We start from the raw sequence: 19,466 nt of genomic DNA on the forward strand, positions 1-19,466 counted from the left end.
GTCCCGCACTTCCGGGCCTCAGCCAATGAGAACCCAAACGGCTCGGCCAGTCAGCGCCCCGCGCTCCTTCCGGCGTTCTGCGTGCTGCCCTGGAGACGGCATGGGCGAATCCAAATGCAGAGGGGTGCTGGACCACACAGCTTTGAACTGCGCCTGCGCGTTCCACCGTACGCCATTGCTTCGCCCCTGGCCTTGGCAAGTGGACCGGTCCCGAAGGGGTAGAAGCTGAGACCGGCGCCTTCGCGGGAGCAGTCCGCTGGGTCGGCGGCTTCTCCGCCTTAAGCGTTCAGGTGAGTAGCGGTGGTAGTTTTAGGGTCCACGAGTTTGGGTTCGGGTCTCCATGAGCGAGCGCGGAGGACAGTACGGGCCTGGAGGGGCGCCACTCACCTACCCTTCCTCCGTGGACCCTGTGCCCCTCGAGTCTTCCTCTCTCTCAGGGCTCTGCTTTGTTACCAGGTTAAACTAAACACCTTAGACAATTCTCTCGAGGCTTTGGTTCAGGGAACACGGAATACCTCTTCAAGGACTTGGGTGCAGGGAGGATTCATGGCTGTAGGGTTCGGGAGATGCGCTTTTTGGACGCCCTCGATTCGGAGTTCTTCCCCTAAACACCTTAGCAACGCGTCCCGAGCTCTAAGCCGGCGGTGCTGGCAGATGTCCGTGGACGTAGAGAGGCAGTGAAAGCCTCCAGTTCGCTGGTCACCAGCTGCTTGGAGTGGGGGGTGTTGACTTAGCGACCCCGAGCCTGCACTTTCCAGGTCAGACTAAACTCAAAGCCTGCAGTTAATTTGGTCTGTAAAGTGCTTCGAGGAGAAGCACCTGTTGAATGCAAAGCGCAGTGCCTGCCACCTTTTATGCCCTCGCAAAAGGTTGTTTTGGCCTGTGGGTAGTAAAATTGAGTGTGCGTCCCGGGGGGTGGGGCGGGAGGGAGTTGAACCACAGATTGCTGGGCTCCGCTTCCAGAATTTCTTATTCAGTAGGCCTGGGCTGGGGCTTCGGTGGCTGCCGCTGGTGGAGGAGTTAATGATCTGAAGGTAGAGAGAAATGAAGGGAGGGTTTTATCTTCCTGCTTCTATCACCTGGTCAGTTTCCAAGAGTTTGTTGAATGTAGGTTCTGCGCCCCTGTATCTTAAATGCCTCATTTATTCCTAAGCGTGACTTGCTCTGACTTCTGGGTTCTCTGATAATACCTAGGTTAACTTGTAGATTTAGAAGAGCCTTAAAAGACGTGCCACGCCTTTAGAAAACGTGGAAGACTAACCTGTGGTGTCTGGGAATGCACACTCGGTGAGAAAACGTTAAAGATACGCCAGAAGGTGATAACTGTGAAAGTCAGGAGAGAGATTACTTTTGGAAAAGAGGAGTTGTGATTGCCATAGGCTCAGGAAGGGACTTCTGGAGTGGCAGGCCAAGTGGGTGGTGATCACAAGGTTAGCCCTCCCTCGTGTTTATTTTTTTAAGTTTACTTATTTATTTTGAGAGTGTGGGACAGGAGTAGAGAGTGAGGAAGAGAATCCTAAACAGGCTCCATGCTGTGAATGTGATGTGGGGCTTGAACATCCCAACGGTCAGTCCCGTTTATAATTCATTAAACTATACATTTATTTTTGGGAGGTTTTCTGTATTTGTTTTTTATTTTATAATATAAGAGCTTACACATTAAATATTAGGAAGTATAAGGTGAGGATGCCCTTGGAGTCAAAAAGAATCTTAAGTAAGTTGTGGAATTTCCAATTTGAAAAGGTAATTTACAAGATTATCTGATCCAATTCTTATTTTATTCTAAGGAAATTGAGCCCCAGAGAGGGGAAGTGCTTCAATAGTAAACCAACCTTGGCTGACTTTGTAATTGATGCATTTTGTTAATTTCAGACTGCCTGTTCTGCTCAGATGCCCCTACTCAGTAAAAGATTTCAGAAAAGAATTTATTTGGCTTGAATCAAATTGAAAATGTAAAGATTTAATTTTTTTTCTTGTGGCTTAAAATCATATTCTCAAGGAATCAATTATGTATTTATGTATTTATTTGAGAGAGAGGGAGGGAGGGAAAGAGGGAGGGTGAGCAGAGGAGGGACAGAGAGGGAGAGAGAGAATCTTAAGCAGGCCCAGCACAGAGCCTGACAAGGGACTTGATTTCACAACTGTGAGGTCATGACCTGAGCCACAATTAAGAGTTGGATGCTTAGCCACCTGAGCCACCCAGTCGACCCTGAAGGTATCAACTCTCTGTCTTATATAAAAAGTCAGGAGACTATTTCAACACCTTATCCTTGTGTATCCTAATAGAGCCAAGTTGTGAACATGTAATTAAAGGTCTGGTTTTTTTCCTGGCTAAATAGCTTTTCCATCTTAACATACTGCCAATTTAATCTTTCTTTGGTTATATTACATACTTGTTGCCACAAAATTACTCGTGTCTAGGCTGCATTTTGGTGGGTCAGGAGTCAGGATTGGCTCTTTTTAAAGAGTGGGTTTTAGAGTGGAGAGAGTATGGGGAACTTAGAGGGAACTTAGAATTTATTTTTTTAATGAACCCTTTTACTATCTGTGCCATTTTTGGGTTTCCGTTTATTAAAAAATTTTAAAAAATATTTATAGTTGAAAGAAAGAGAAACCATGAGCAGGAGAAGGACAGAGAGAGGGAGACACAGAATCCAAAGCAGGCTCCAGGCTCTTAGCTGTCAGCACAGAGCTCAATGCGGGGCTTGAACCCATGAACCATGAGATCATGACCTGAGCCAAAGTTGGTCGCCCAACCAACTGAGCCACCCAGGTGTCCTGGGTTTCCTTTGATTTAAATTCAGATTTTTCCCACATCCTTTCCACTTAGAGTTTAAAGAATTTTGCTGTCAATAGTCTGGGTTCTTCTGGTTTGGTGTAGAGACCAGGTTTGTAATCTAAATAACTAAGTGTAACTACTAGCCTATACGTCTTTATAGTAGATTATTTCGCTTTTTGCAGTAAATTTTAATGTCATTGGAAGATGGAATCATAGAATTGTTAGATTCCTGGATTACTGGTTCCATATGCCAAGACAGGACAAACTGCTGCCTCTTGGCCAAATATGTCCCTCAGCCAGTGTTTGTATGGCCCACAACAGAAAATAAGTTCCAGAGATTTAATGTATATCATAGTGATTACACTAAACAATAATGTATCATGTACTTCAAAGTTGCTATGAGACTAAATCTTAAATGTTCTTAACCACAAGAAGTGGTAATTATGTGACATGTAGAGGTGTTGAGTAATGCTATGATAGTAATCAGATTATGATACATAAATGTTTGAAATCAACACACTGTACACTTTAAACTTAATGTACATGTCAATTATATCGATAAAAATTGTGATATTCACATACTATATTGTTTACCCCTTTAAAACGTACAATTCAGTGATTTTTAGTGTATTCACAAAGTTGTGCAATCATCAGTACTAATTCAGAACATTTTCATTTGCCCAAAAAGAAACACCATACCCATTAACTTCAGTTTTACATTCTCTGTTTCAAAGAGTTTTCGGTATAGTTTCTGACTTACTGGATACCATATAGAAACATGAGCTGCTTTTAAAGAGTATATCTACTGCTTACTGGATGATTTCTGGGAAATTTTCTATAGTTATGTAAAATCCTTCCATCTATGAGATGCCAATTTAAAATATATTTTGCAAATTAACTACTTTGATGTATTATAAATATGTTGTTTAAAATCCTGAATTCACTGCTGTACTTCAATTCTAAATAAAATCTAACTGATGAAAGACTGCATCAGCTCCTATTCATGCATGCAAATTAGGGCATTCTGTTGGCCAAGAAAATGAACTCTTATCTGGTTATATCCTAGATGATGAAATGGTTGGTTAAATTTTTTTTTTTTTTTTTTTTTTAACTTAAAACAGGAGTTGGCAAACCCTTTTCTGTAAAGGGCCAGACAGTAAGTATTTTAGAATGTGTTGAAGCCATTGCTCTGGTCATAACAACTCTGCAATTGTAGTCTAAAAGGAGCCTTACCCAATATATAAGTGAATGGGTGTGGATATGATACAGTTAAATTTTACAAAAGCAGCAGGGTTTGGCCCAGGAACCAGGAGTTTGGTAACAGCTGACTTTAATATTTGGATTGATTTCTTAGAATATCTCTGGATTAGATGGAAATATTAGCATTCCATATTTGTTTATAAAGTATTTTAACATACATTGTCTCTTTTGCTTCTCCTGTTTGAGGTTTAGGTGGGTCATATGTTGCCCCATTCTCTACAGATATTGACACAACGTGCCTTCCTTGGTAACAAAAGTGTGGAGATAAATTGGAATCTCATTCATCCCTCATTTTGTTACATGTGTTAGAAATAGCTGTCATTTTCATCATTTTTTAAGACCTTGTTGAAGGAAGTTGAGTATTAGTTTTTTAGTTTTATTTTCCCCTACAAAAAGACACTGGTATACATCACTTGCAGGTGAATTTTCTGAGTTTATAGAATTATTAGATTAACATACTATCCTAGGCTAATTAATCGTGCAACTAGCTTGCATTTGTAAGTTTTATTTTTGTTTGCCTTTTAGGAACTAGAGATGCTATTAGGCTGTTGTTTTATCCAATGTGAGAAGTTGGCCCAGAGATGGAAAACTTCATTCTGTATGAGGAGATTGGCAGAGGAAGCAAGACTGTTGTTTATAAAGGGCGACGGAAGGGAACAATCAATTTTGTAGCTATTCTTTGTACTGATAAGTGCAAAAGGCCTGAAATAACCAACTGGGTAAGTGGAGTATGTTTTCCTCCCTTTGTGAAAACACAGAGCTACCTACGATCAAGGAGAACAAGTAGCATATAAACAGAAGCTGTTGAATTCGGTGTAACAGATGCCACATTTTCAATCTGGAATGGGTGACCTTCTGTCTGTTTAGTGCCACACCAATTGTGAAGAATGACCAATAAACATCCCTAAGTAATTAGCAACTTGGTGTTTTTGGGAAAAGTCAGGAACAATATAGTCTATATTAGATCATTTACTTTAACTTTTAAATTATTTTCAAAGTTTTAAAGTGTAAATAATCTCTGCATTCCATGTGGGGCTTGAATTTACCCCCCAAGGTCAGGAGTCTGACTGAGCCAGCCAGGTGCCCCTAGATGATTTACTTTTAAATTTAGTATGTGATTTATGAAGCTTGCCAAAGGAAGGACTTTGGGTGAGAGTGACTTGAGTTTGAAATTTATATCCTGGACCAAACTTAGCTCCCCCCCCCCCCCAATTGTGGTAAAATACACATAACAAAAAGTTTACCATCTTAACCACTTTTTAAACATTTTTATTTAAAAAAAATTTTTTTATGTTTATTTTTGAATGAGGGAAGGAGGGAGGGGGAGGGGCAGAGAGAGCGGGAGACACAGAATCTGAAGCAGGCTCCAGGCTGTGAGCTATCAGCACAGAGCCCCATGTGGGGCTCGAACTCATGAACAGCGAGATCATGACCTGAGCTGAAGTCGGACACTCAACCGGCAGAGCCATCCAGGCGCCTGCTATCTTAACCACTTTTAAGTGTACAGTTGGTGATATTAAGTACATGAATGTTGCTGTACAACCATCACCATCTCTAGAACTCCACTTTTTTTTTTAAAGTTAATTTTTTGGGGCGCCTGGGTGGCTCAGTCGGTTGAGCGTCCGACTTCGGCTCAGGTCATGATCTCACGGTCCGTGAGTTCGAGCCCTGCGTGGGGCTCTGTGCTGACCGCTCAGAGCCTGGAGCCTGCTTCGGAATCTGTGTCTCCCTCTCTGTCTGCCCCTCTCCTGCTCGTGCTCTGTCTGTCTGTCTGTCTCTCTCTCTTAAAAAAAATTTTTTTTAGGGGCGCCTGGGTGGCTCAGTCGGTTAAGCGTCCTCCTTTGGCTCAGGTCGATCTCAGTCTGTGAGTTCGAGCCCTGCGTTGGGCTCTGGGCTGATGGCTCAGAGCCTGGAGCCTGCTTCAGATTCTGTGTCTCCCTCTCTCTCTGCCCCTCCCCCGTTCATGCTCTGTCTCTCTCTGTCTCAAAAATAAATAAACGTTAAAAAAAAATTTAAAGTTAATTTTTTAAGAGCAGTTTGATAGCACACCTGTGCAAGCAGGGGAGGGCAGAGGGAGAGAGGCAGAGAATCTTAAGCAGTCTCTACGCTCCTTGTGGAACCCAGGCCGGGCTCCATCTAGCAACTGTGGGATCAAGATCTGAGCCCAAATCAAGAGTCAGATGCTTAACTGACTGAGCCACCCAGGCGCCCCAAGAACAGTTCTAGATTTACAGTAAAATCAAGAAGAAAGTGTAGGGATTTCCCCTATATTCCCTGTCCCCATACATGTATAGTGTTCCCCATGGTCAACATCCCTACCAGAGTGGTACATCTATTACAATGGACGAACCCACATTGGCACATCATCATCCCAAATCCGTAGTTTACCTCGGGGTGCACTCTTGGTGTTGCATGTTCCATAGTTTTGGACAAGTGTGTGATGCTATGGATCTGTCACTATAGAATCATACAGAAGAGTTTCACTGCCCTAAAAATCATCTGTGCTCCACCTATTCACCCCTCCCCCTTCCTCCCAACCCTGGGCAACCATTGATCTTTCTATTGTGTTCATAGTTTTGCCTTTTCCAGAATGTGATAGACTTGGACTTACACAGTATGTAGCCTTTTCAGGTTGATATCTTAGCAATATGCATTTAAGTTTTCTCTTGTTTCTTTGTGGCTGAGAGCTCATTTCTTTTTATTGATGGACAATATTCCATTGCATATTTGCCAGTTTTTATTTATTTTTTAATGTTTGTTTATTTTTGAGAGACAGTGCGAATAGGGGAGGGCAGAGAGAGGGAGACACTGAATCCGAAGCAGGCTCCAGGCTCTGAGCTGTCAGCACTGAGCCCGACGCGGGGCTCAGACTCATGAACTGCGAGATCATGACGTAGGCCAAAGTCGGATACTCAACCGACAGAGCCACCCAGGCGCCCCAGTGTACCAGTTTTTTAAATTCATTTGCCGATGGAAGGGCATCTTGATTGTTTTTAATTGAGAATAAAGCTGCAATATGTGTGAACAGGTTTTTGTGTGGACCTGTTTTCAACTCGTTTGAATAAATTCCCAAAGTACGATTGCTGAATTGTCCAGAACTCTTGTCATCTTGCAAAACTAAAACTCTGTACACATTAAACAACGATTCCGCATTTCTCCAGCCCCAGCCCCAGGCACCTGCCATTCTACTTTGTCTCTGAATGGTACTTCATGTAAGTGGAGTCATACATCACTTGTCTTTTTATGACTGACTGATTTCACTTAGCATGATGTCCTCAGAGTTCGTCCATGTTGTAGCATGTGTCAGACTTTCTTTCATTTTTGAGAATGTAGAATATTCCATCGTATGTATATACCACATTTTGCTTATCCATTTACCTGTCATTGGACACTTAGGTTGCTTCCGCCTTTTGGCTATTGTGAGTAGGCAAACACGGGTGCACACGTGTGTCTTCGGGACATACTCTGCTTTCAATCCTTTGGATATACCCAGAAGTGGAATATTTTAGTTTAACTTTTTTTTTTTAAGGAATTGCCGTACTGTTTTCCACAGAGGCTGTACCAGTTTACACGCCCACCAACAGTGTACAAGGGATTCCGTTTCTCCACATCTTCAGCAACTCTTGTTATTTCTGTTTTTTGTTTCGTTTTGAAGATCGCTATTCTAATGGGTGTGAGGTGGTGTGGGCTTTTGTAAGGAGTGTGGGTAGTTGAAGAAAGACAGGTGTATGAGACAAGATGCGGGCTCATCTGTAGATTCGATGCTAGGAACACAAGGCGTTTTTCAAGCTAAGTCCTCAATTAGGTGGGGGAGGGGAAGGCTGGGTTCTAGGCAGAAGGAAAACAAAAGCGTGAATAGTCACTTGGTGGACAGACTAGCTGGGGCCATTCCGTTTGGGGATTCCAAACGGAAGTCGGATCAGTCAGCATGGCTGGCGTCTGCCTCGGTTGCTCGCTCCTATGCGGAGTGTGGAGGTTTGAACTGAACCAGAAGTGAGTAGTAGAGACCGTGAGTTGGTTAAGTGAAGGAGCAGTGGTCACGAGCTAGGATGTGTGCCAGATTTTGGAGATGATACGGTTATTAGTAAACATCTAACAGTGCTGGTCAACCCAAATATAATGGGGGCTACAGATCTGACTTTAAAGTTCATAGTAGCCACACGGAAAGGAGATTAGTTTTAGTAGTATATTTAATCAACAGACGGGTGGTGGAGGGCGAGATGGAGAGAGCGGAGGCGTCTGGCAGAGTGGGTACTTGGCATATCCTGAGTGGTAGTGAGCGTCCGAGGCTGGACTGTGGCCTGATTTCTGTGGGAGTTTCCACACGTTTGTTTTCTATTAGGACCTTCCCCTTCCGGTGGCTGAGTCAGTGGGAATCATTTAGACAGGCTCACCCTATGCCCTCCCTAGTCTCTACTGGGACAGAATTTATTGGGAGTTTATTACAAGGTGCTCCTCAGATTCACTTGACCACTTTTTTTTTCTCCCCATCTCAATTATGTTTTCTAAATTATGTGGATTCATTTCCCTTTCTTTGTGTTAGAATATGAACCCACTGAGTTGTTTCTAGAGTGTATGTACCACATTCCATTTTTTAAGTAGGGAGCTCTGTATTTCTACAGATTATGGGCCGATTAGCCGGTGTTGAGTGTGAGTGACTGTGGGGTGTGTGTGTGTGTGTGTGTGTGTAGGAGAGTCAGAAAACAAGGATCCAAAGCACTTGGGTAGTTGACACCAATTGTGAGTCTGGATGGTTTGCTAATAAAGCACACGTTTTTGTGATTCTAGTTTCCATTTTTAATGGGGTCTTGAAAGGAGAAAGCAAAACCCCCGTGAGGCAACTGAGTATTTTTTTTGACAGGTTCTTGCATCTTTATTTTATTTTTAAATATTTATTTCTGAGAGAGAAATAAAGAAATTTAAGTCTGAGAGAGAGAGCTAGAGCGCACCCTGGGGAGGGGCAGAGAGGGAAACAGAAGATCTGAAGCAGGCTCTGCGCTGTGTGTCTACAACTCCTGAATTGTGAGATCACGACCTGAGCCTAAGTCAGACTCTTAACCGGCTGAGCCACCCAGGCACCCTTGCATCTTTATTATTGAGTTTGGAATTCACTCTTGTTTTGGTGCACAGGTATTCTTATGATCTAATGGAAATGTACATTTTAAGATCAGTATATTCACTGCAATGATTCTTCTTTTAATAGCCTGAGGGAATTGATACTAGGATTCACTAAGGATGGATATATATTATATATGATATATATTAGTAGGCTCCATGCCCAGTGTGGGGCTTGAACCCACGACCTGAGGTCAAGAGTTGGGTGCTCTACTGACTGAGCCAGGCAGTCACCCCCACTAAGGATATATTTAAAAAGAAAATTGTAGAACCCTCTGAGAGTTCCTTTAAATATTGTAAAAGTAATACAGCATCATTATAGAAAATTTGTACAATATAGAAGAATGGGTAGAAGAAAAAAGGGCAGCATAGTTCCGTCACGTAAGACAGTCCTGTCCTGGTTTTTTTTGTTCTAGTCTTTTTTTACTATGAGTTCTCTTTGAATTTTAAAGTCATGGTATTACATAATTTGTTTCTCGCCTTTTTCACTTAACATTATACTATCATTTTTTATGTTTAAAATTGTTTTCATGTCGGGCTAATATTTTGTCAGTTGATATATAATTTAACTATTATTGAGCCTTTGAATTATTTTTACTTGGTAAGGTTTTTTTCCCCTTGAAAATGATTTATTTCATGATTATGAAAGCATTGTGTGCTCACTATTAGAAAGTAGAAAAGTAGAAAAAAATTAAAATCAGCAGTTTCAGCTATTTTTAACTTTTAGTCATTTTCCTATGAATATTTCTTTTGTAATGTTTACACAAATATACAAAACTGTATTGCATGAGGTTTTTTTTTTTTAAGATTGTATATTACCATTTTTTGGTGTCACCAGCCTTCATAACCATCATTTGTAATATCTGTATAGAATTCCACTAAATTCCACTGTTAACCACTTCCCAATTGTGTGTTTAGGTTTTCTTAATAGATGCAGATTTTAACAACTTGTGAGTGTGTGTGTGTGTGTGAATGAATGCTGTTTTTATAGGTCCGTCTCACCCATGAAATTAAACACAAGAATATCGTAACTTTTCATGAATGGTATGAAACCAGCAATCATCTCTGGCTCGTGGTGGAACTCTGCACAGGTGAGTGTGTATAAGACATGTTACAAATACATCCATCTTAGGTAGCTTGGAAAAAACATGTAGGTTTTATTTTCCTTTGGTATTAACAAATATAAGCACCTGATACTCTTGACTAAGTTGACTTACACATACATTGTTTGGATATTAGGGTAGGGTATAGAGCAAAGATGTTTGGTAAGAGGAAGACAAGTCAAATTCAATTTGGGGTTTACTTTGGAATAACATACTACTAAGTCACCCACATAAAAATTTAGAAATATTTTTTAGTGATTAACTTATCAGACAAGTTTTCCCGATGAATAAAAATCAAGTATTTTAGGTCAAGTAGCTATCTGTTAGCTAATTAGCGTATAAAGTGATCATCTTTTTATTTTTATGAAAAGAGTACTTCGTGTTTATAAAAACTTAGGCAATGTGAAAAAGTACAAAGATGACTCAACAAATATCACCTCCTAAACAATAGAGATAACTTGTTACAGCTCTTGCCTGATACAACTTTCTAGGGCTATGTTTAGGGAGAAAAATGACTAAATATATCACTGTTATCTGGGCTTTTAGTTTCAGTGTTTTCTGGGAAACAGTACCACTGTTAGTGTCTTCTATTTATACATTGAGTAATAAAAAAGGATCATTAAATATTAAGGTATATTGTAATTTCTAGCTTTGAGTCTTTTGGCACTTATAATTTGTAACACTGAACCATCAAATGGATTATTTGGAATAAGAACTTATTTGGATTTTATTTTTTTCTGAATCAATAGGAAAGGACTATGGTTTAATTACTTTCACAGCTGTATGCACTGTAGAGGTGATCAGGGAACTTTCCCTGTGTTACTTTTTGCCTCAGCTGTTCTTCTCCCCCACCATTGTTACAGCCTTACTGATGGATGCCTGTATTTGGAGTGGTTCCTTACCCACCAAAACAAAATAACCCCCCAAATACCTCCTACCTTAATCACCGTTCTGATTGAACTTTCAGATGCCAGCTAAGACTTTTTTATTTTTTTTAAAGAGTTTTATTTATTTATTTGAGAGAGAGGACGTAGGTGTGCATGTGCGAGTCGGGGGGCGGGACAAAGGGGAGACAGAGACAGAGAGACTTAAGCAGGTCCCATGCCCAGCACAGAGCCCGATATGGGGTTCCATCTCACCACCGTGAGATCATGACCTGAGCTGAAATCAAGAGTGGGATGCTTGAATTACTGGGACCTTATGAAGATAAAAAGCTTCTGCACAGCAAAGGAAACAACCAACAAAACTAAAAGGCAACCAACGGAATGGGAAAAGATATTTGCAAATGACATATCGGACAAAGGGCTAGTATCCAAAATCTATAAAGAGCTCACCAAACTCCACACCCGAAAAACAACCCAGTGAAGAAATGGGCAGAAAACATGAACAGACACTTCTCTAAAGAAGACATCTGGATGGCCAACAGGCACATGAAAAGATGTTCAACGTCGCTCCTTATCAGGGAAATACAAATCAAAACCACACTCAGATATCACCTCACGCCAGTCAGAGTGGCCAAAATGAACAAATCAGGAGACTATAGATGCTGGCGAGGATGTGGAGAAACAGGAACCCTCTTGCACTGTTGGTGGGAATGCAAATTGGTGCAGCTGCTCTGGAAAGCAGTGTGGAGGTTCCTCAGAAAATTAAAAATAGACCTACCCTATGACCCAGCAATAGCACTGCTAGGAATTTATCCAAGGGATACAGGAGTACTGATGCATAGGGGCACTTGTACCCCAATGTTTATAGCAGCACTTCTCAACAATAGCCAAATTATGGAAAGAGCCTAAATGTCCATCAACTGATGAATGGATAAAGAAATTGTGGTTTATATACACAATGGAATACTACGTGGCAACGAGAAAGAATGAAATATGGCCTTTTGTAGCAACGTGGATGGAACTGGAGAGTGTGATGCTAAGTGAAATAAGCCATACAGAGAAAGACAGATACCATATGGTTTCACTCTTAGGTGGATCCTAAGAAACTTAACAGAAACCCATGGGGGAGGGGAAGGAAAAAAAAAAAAAAGAGGTTAGAGTGGAAGAGAGCCAAAGCATAAGAGACTGTTAAAAACTGAGAACAAACTGAGGGTTGATGGGGGGTGGGAGGGAGGGGAGGGTGGGTGATGGGTATTGAGGAGGGCACCTTTTGGGATGAGCACTGGGTGTTGTATGGAAACCAATTTGACAATAAATTTCATATATTAAAAAAATAAATAAAAAAGATATTGCAGACATGTAAGGATTTTGGAAGTTTTCCACCCGAATTTTACTATCTGAAAGAATACAAGAAAATCAGTCCTAACCAAAACAAATAAACCTAATCCAAGAGAAAAAGTGACACATTCAAAATAGTAGTGAAAAGCTAAAAACCTTCTCTGTTAAGTTACGATTCCAAATGACCTTGACATGGAAAACAGTGGCTGGGGAAATAGAGAATAGTGGGATTGTGGCAGGAATATTTGGGACAGGAGGAAAGAAGTAAAAGTGGGCTTTAGTTATTATCTGGTTTAGGAAAAGAATGTAGATATTAATTCTAGATGTTGACACAAAAATATGCTTATATGTAAGCGGTAAGCATCTTCAAGTAATCACTAGAAGACAGATAATACTTCACTTTCAAACCAATGGACACAGGAGAATGGAAGCTAGAAAACTCAATCTTCACCCAAAAGTCAGGAATGGAATTTAAGAGGCCAGGAGAAGGAGAGAAAAAAACTGAGGAAAAGAGAAGTAGAAATTAAGAATGTCAGAATAAATCCAATCACAATACGTGTGTATTGTATACAATCACAAATGTGAAAGGGTTAAATACTTTATTAAAAGAGACTCAAAGGGCGCCTGGGTGGCGCAGTCGGTTGGGCGTCCGACTTCAGCCAGGTCACGATCTCGCGGTCCGGGAGTTCGAGCCCCGCGTTGGGCTCTGGGCTGATGGCTCAGAGCCTGGAGCCTGTTTCCGATTCTGTGTCTCCCTCTCTCTCTCTGCCCCTCCCCCGTTCATGCTCTGTCTCTCTCTGTCCCAAAAATAAATAAACGTTGAAAAAAAAAAATTAAAAAAAAAAAAAAAGAGACTCAAAAAAAGTGGGATGCTTAACCAACTGAGCCACCCAGGTGCCCCAAGACTTTTTTTTTTTTAAAGAGAAAGGAAAAACATTTTATTTGAACCTAAGTTAGGACAGCTGCCTGGGATATACAGTCTTCACAAAGAGTGCTCTGGGGAAGGAACATCATGTGCAGGATTATATAGGTTTCTCTGAACTTGGCTCCTCTTGGAATCTTGATGCTTTAAAAAAAAAAAAAAAAAAAAGTTTGTTTCCGGCACATTGATGGTAGAAATGTGACCGGGATCTTAGAAGAGTATAGAGATGGTTTTCACAATGTGTTTGCCTTCGACGTTTAATTTCCTCAGTGATGTACGCTGAAGGTGTTGATTTTCTGTTAAGGAAAGGCATCTTTTCTGCCATGCGGTACTTTGTAGAATGCGATCCACCTTTGCACAAGAGTAAATGTGGCTATACTTTGCGTAATGTGCTTTAAATGCACAATTTGGGTTAGTATTGACCACTAATTTTTGCAGCTGTTCAACTCCTATGGGATCTGGAGTTAGCAGTTACAGCATTAGAGGGATTCTCCCTTCATCCCGCCTGCTTACGTGTGGACCATTCTCCCAGCCCAAGCAGTCTTTCTCTGGAAGCTGACTCTGGAGAGTGGATACAGATTCCTCCTAGGGTGCTTGGTCCACTGTGTTCATTCACATGTATATTTCCCCTGCCAGTCTGTCCAGGTATACTGATTTGATCAGTTTTTAAAGCTCAGTATCTCACTAGCCTGGAACCTCCTGGGGGCATTGTGTCATGCTGGTGGGTTAAAATTGGTGGTTTTAATCAACTTGCAGGTGGTTCCCTAGAAATGGTGATTGCTCAAGATGAAAACCTCCCAGAAGATGTTGTGAGAGAATTTGGGGTTGACCTCATTGCTGGATTACATCATCTTCATCAACTTGGCATTCTCTTTTGTGACATTTCTCCAGGCAAGGTAATTCATGGAAGTTTTGATTTCCTAACTGCTCTGGCTTAAGTTACAATGCTTTCTCAAAGGTGTTTTTAATTTTAGACAGAATTTAGATAAAATGTAGAACATCTTGAAATTGACTTACTATTTTTAAAAAGCATAGCGCCATATTTTAGCTACCTTTTTAGCTACCTGTTGAAGTAGCTTTTAGAATGCAAATTCTCCCCTCCCTTCAGAGTCCTTTGAGTAATTATTATTGCTGCTGAGGTATATTGTGACTGATGAGCTCAGTATATCTATAAAATAAGATGCTTAGCTCTTAAATTGTGGTATCTGATTATGAGCCACTATTTTAGTTTGATAATGGCATTTTTGGCTTTGCTTGATTACTGGTATTATGGGTCAGATAGCTTCTGGTAAAACTAATGATCTGTAACTAAGTGTGCTTTAGTGTAGTAGAGTCATGAAACCTGCTTAGTTTCAGAGTCACAGTTGACCCTAACGTTTAGAAGTTGTGTGAACTTGGGCAAGTTACCCTTTTTCTCTCTCTCTGCCCTAGTAGCTTCTTTGTCTTTGATATGAAGACGGATTATGTACTACATTTAGGTTAAGCTTCTAGGACGTTTTCTGGTGCTTTCGTTCAATGGCATCTATTATTTATAAGTACATATTCTTAGGGATTGTACTTGTTACTGGTTTGAATTGCTACTTTTCCTTTGTTAAAATGTACATGATGAAATAAAAAGTTGAATATTTCCTTGTTAAACGTTATTATAGACCCTCTGTAAGATAACATATAAAAAATTCCATGAAAACTTTATAATGAGAAGTTCTCGTTTGAAATAACTGTATATGTGCCTCAAGTCTACAACCACTTAACTGTGGTCCTAGCCCTGAAAGCAGCTGTAGACAATACTTAAAAGGTATAGCTTTGTTTCAATAAAACTTTATGGACACTGACATGTCAGTTACATATAATTTACACATATCAGGAAACTTACCTTATTTTGATGTTTGGCAACCACTTAGAAATTTAAAGACCACTCTTAGCTCATGCATATATAAAAACAAGTCCTGGCTGGGCTTTGGCCCAGTGGCTGTACAGCTCCCTGTGAGGGAGTTGTTTTAATGAAGTCTAGTGTTCTATGTAATCTAGGAAATTCACACTGCTTTGTAACATAACCTTTTCTTTTGAGCAGGGGTTGGCAGGGTCGGGCAGCATGACCAATTCTGTAAATGAAGTTTTATTGGAACCCATCTTTTTATTTATGTATTGTCAGTGGGCTGCAGAGTTGAGTAGTCAGGACAAAGATCTTATGGCCTGCAAAGTCTAAAATGTTTATTAACTTAAAAAAAAAAAAAATTGCAAAGTGCTGACCCCTGCTGGGGGTTCTCAAAGTGTGCTCCCCAGACCAGCAGTATCCGCATTACTTGGGACTCCTTCGAAATGCGGGTTCTTGGGCCCCACCCAGACCTACTGAATCAGAAACTGGGGGTAGGGACTAGCACTTTATCTTAACAGGACCTACAGGGGATTTGGTGCTCAAAAAAATTTAAAAGCCACTGTTGTAGACTACCAGACATCCTTAGTATTTGTGACCAAAAATTAAGGGTAGACCTTAAATTGCTTTTAAAAACAAAGATCCACCTGACCTGTCGTGACTACCCAGAAATAGTTTTAATGGCTCTGGGGGACAAGATACAAGTAATAGACACTGGTGTGGTTTCACCATTCAGCTGGTAACTTCTCATCACAAATTGTGTGAGCACATTTGAGCACTTATCACATGCCAGTCGTTGTTTAAAAAAAAAAAAACAAAAAACCCTCTGCACGTATAACCTTAGTTAATCCTGAAAACAATCTGAAGGGCAGTAGTCTTTTTCCCATTATACAGGTAAAGAGACTGAGATTTCAAAGGGTAATAAGTAAGTTCTCCAGCTCAGGCTGCCAGTAAGTGGTGGATCTAGGCCTAGATCTTTACCTTTGCAACCCTAGTTTTGAACCCTTGAGTAAATAACACGGACAGGTGGGTCTTCACATCCTCCTCCAGCAGTCACCGAGGATCGGTGAGTCTCGATTGTTCCACATACATTGTTCTTCATCTTTCCCCAAAGCGTGTGGTTTTCCCCGCTATGGTTATCATGTGTTCATTGTATACATCTGAGAATGGGCAGTTTAGTGTTTAATTCTATTGTTAAAATGTTGGATGTATTTTTCTTTGGCTTCTTGTAAAATTGTATGCATTTAATTTTTTGAGTTGGGATGAAGCCAGAAAGCCCATGCTCAGAGTTCTTCAGTGAGATTAGGGGAGGTCCTGAAGGAAGTACAAATGGAATTGGATTCTGAACACATTTTTTAATCTTCATAGATCCTCTTGGAAGGGCCTGGCACATTGAAGTTCAGTAATTTTGGCTTGGCCAAAGTGGAAGGTGAAAATTTGGAAGAGTTCTTTGCTTTGGTGGCAGCAGAAGAAGGAGGAGGTGATAGTGGGGAAAATGCACTGAAGAAAACCTTAAGAGGTAGAGTCAAAGGTACGTGGAAAGCTTATGGATCGGAACCCTAGTTGTGGGCTGCCCAAGTCGTGTGTTTAGGAGATGCTGTCCAGTCAAAATAATATATTTTTGCCATTTTTGACAGTCAAAATAATGTATTGAAAATTAGAGGGAGGAGGAGAAGTCTGGATACGGGGATGGCTTTGCCCATGGCCTACTGGGTTTTGCATAGATCCAGTACCGTGTGAGGTACAGGGAACCTCGAACAAACCTGCATCCTATCCTTGGCTTCCTGTGTCCCTGACCGCTCAATAGAACATAAGGATGGCCATGTTTCCCTGCTTTCTTCTGTATTCTCAGCACTTAGAACGGTGCCTGGCATACACTAGTGGCTCAGTAGATGGTTTTTCAACATTGTTGAGTAGCTGATATTCTGCAATTAGGGAAGATTTTTAGGGTGAATTCTTGGGCGGTGATTTTTGCAGTGACGTGGGATCTGGGAATCCCGGTGCTTGAGGAGAGATTGTGTGAAGCAGTAATTCTTTCGTAATGTTCTCTATGTAAATCTGTCATCGAACTTAACATGTTAATCATTTTTCTACATTGTCTTTTTACATTCACTTATAAAGGTAGGGACTTTGTATTCATTTGTTCATTAGTACATCCATTGATTCGTGTGAAATACATTGCATAAATCAACAAAAATTTAGGCATGTTCTAGATACTGGAAATACGAATGTGAACAAAGGTAAAAGTCCCTGGCCTAACTGAACTTGCATTTCTAGGTGAGGAAGAGAGACAGATGTTCACAGTTAACACATATTAATGATGTACCAGTTAAGTGTTGGGCGGGGTGCTTGGGCACATTGGGGGTCTTGCTTAGATTTGCTTTCTCAGGATCTGGCAAAAGTAAAGGCAAATAGGTCTTCTGTACGTGTTTGGTGACTGAGATGAATGTATGCATGAAATGTGATTGTCTAGCCAAAATGTCACATAGGAGAACTTTAAAACCTGAGGACACATGAGGCTGCTGCTGTGGCCGCAGTGGGCCCTTGAGATAGTATTTGCTGGAAGGCTTACCTCAGTAGAATTTTATATTCCAGACGGTTGATGATTGCTCGCTTCATGGAAAGAACATTCTCACTGGAAGATGGGAGGGTTTTAGGTAGAGTTTTGGTGGGTGTTCTGCAAGTGGCCCGCTGTGTGACTTGGGGGATGTTAGGGAACCCTCTAAGCTTTTGATTTCTCTCATCAGTAAATAAGGGAACTTGCTAGCTCGAGAATTTGCTACATATTTTACTTTTTACATTTTATTTAGAGGGGGGCGGGGAGAGAGAGAGAGAGAATGAATCCCAATCAGGGTCCTCGCTGTCAGTGCAGAGCCTGAAGTGGGGCTTGAACTCATGAACTGCGAGATCTTAACCTGAGCCGAAATCAAGAGTCGGACGCTCAACTGACTGAGCCACCCAGTGCCCTAAGAATCCGCAATTTCCATGTTCTACTAAGCTTAGGGTAAAGTGTATGTGGCACGCCTTAGTGCTAATCGTGAAATATTTCCTGTTCTTTTGGATCCATGGTAGGATTGTATCTTCTCCCTGCCAAAGCTAAGGAAATGTGAGCAGGAGTGATGTGAGTTACTTGGAGGTGGGAGTTTTCAGAGCCCGTGTGCAGTGTGCATTCTTTCCCTGTCTTGGTGATGGAGGAGGCATGTCTTGAGATGCAGCCTCTCTCAGCCTGGCTCTTTGACTGTGAGGGTCTGAGCCCAGGGGCTGATCCGTGGTTGACATGTAGTTTGAGTAATAAATAAATATTTGTTGGTAAGCCAGTGGGAATTTGGGATGTTAATGCTGTATAACCCTATTCTAGTCAAAATATTATAATCAGAGGTTCTTTAGATTAAGTTGTTAACTTAAAAGAACATACAGAATTGTGCCACACCTCTAACTCAAGTGGATTTCCCAAACCTGTTTGTATTCTTACGTATCCTTGTAAATGAAACCTTAAAATCAGAAAACTTTAAAAAAGGTGAAATGTACATGAAGGTGTGTTTTCTTCCTGTTTTTTTTTTTTTTTTTTTTTTTTTCTGCCTTACCAGGTCTTTTGTAGGCAGGTTTGTTTTTGGGATTGTTAAAAATGCCTAACAAAGTTGTTCTTTATACTTTCAGGATCTCTTACATATACAGCACCTGAAATTTTAAGGGGTACTGACTTCTCCATCACCAGTGACCTCTGGTCTTTGGGCTGTCTGCTTTATGAAATGTTTTCAGGTGATTACTTTCTGGTACAGTTTAAATCAGAGCTGGGCACACACAAAAAGATTAAATCTGTAGTTTGTGAGTATTTATCCTGGAAGACATGAAAACTAGCTTTTCTAAATTTTTATATATACTGGTTTTGGCTTGCTTCCCTCTGTATTCCTCCTGTATGCTTGGTGTCTAGGCATATGCCTAGAACCTTTGATATCTACGTCAAGGAACTGTTGACATACAGGTATTTTTCATGATAATCATTTGGAATGTTAACATGTGCCTACTTATTGAAAACTGTGATTATTAGTGGAAATTCTTGTAAAGGTACCTGTGCCTGTGAATTATTCAGATGTGTCCATTGGCCCATACAGCCCTTAGATAATGGTCCACACATAATTAGCATCTTCGTTAGGATGATAGGTTTTGAATTACAGAAATAGGAAAATATACA

At 40.8% G+C, this 19,466-nt stretch overlaps 1 protein-coding gene across 4 annotated transcripts in view; it reads left to right on the forward strand.

Annotated features, from left to right (window-relative positions):
* The first annotated feature begins 178 nt into the window (after nt 1-178).
* ULK4 (unc-51 like kinase 4) overlaps nt 179-19,466 on the forward strand; it is a 583,089-nt gene continuing 563,801 nt past the window's right edge. For 3 of the 4 annotated variants that reach the window (XM_045436431.1, XM_045436432.1, XM_045436434.1), the window contains exons 1-6: nt 179-290; nt 4,565-4,758; nt 10,146-10,245; nt 14,158-14,297; nt 16,643-16,805; nt 18,932-19,033. In XM_045436431.1, coding sequence (XP_045292387.1) covers nt 4,621-4,758; nt 10,146-10,245; nt 14,158-14,297; nt 16,643-16,805; nt 18,932-19,033 — 643 coding nt within the window. In that variant the 5' untranslated portion in view covers nt 179-290; nt 4,565-4,620. The remainder of the gene's footprint in view (nt 291-4,564; nt 4,759-10,145; nt 10,246-14,157; nt 14,298-16,642; nt 16,806-18,931; nt 19,034-19,466) is intronic. The other variant, XM_045436433.1, reaches the window with a different exon arrangement.

This window comes from Leopardus geoffroyi, chromosome C2, assembly GCF_018350155.1.
Source record: "Leopardus geoffroyi isolate Oge1 chromosome C2, O.geoffroyi_Oge1_pat1.0, whole genome shotgun sequence".
Taxonomy (NCBI): domain Eukaryota; kingdom Metazoa; phylum Chordata; class Mammalia; order Carnivora; family Felidae; genus Leopardus; species Leopardus geoffroyi.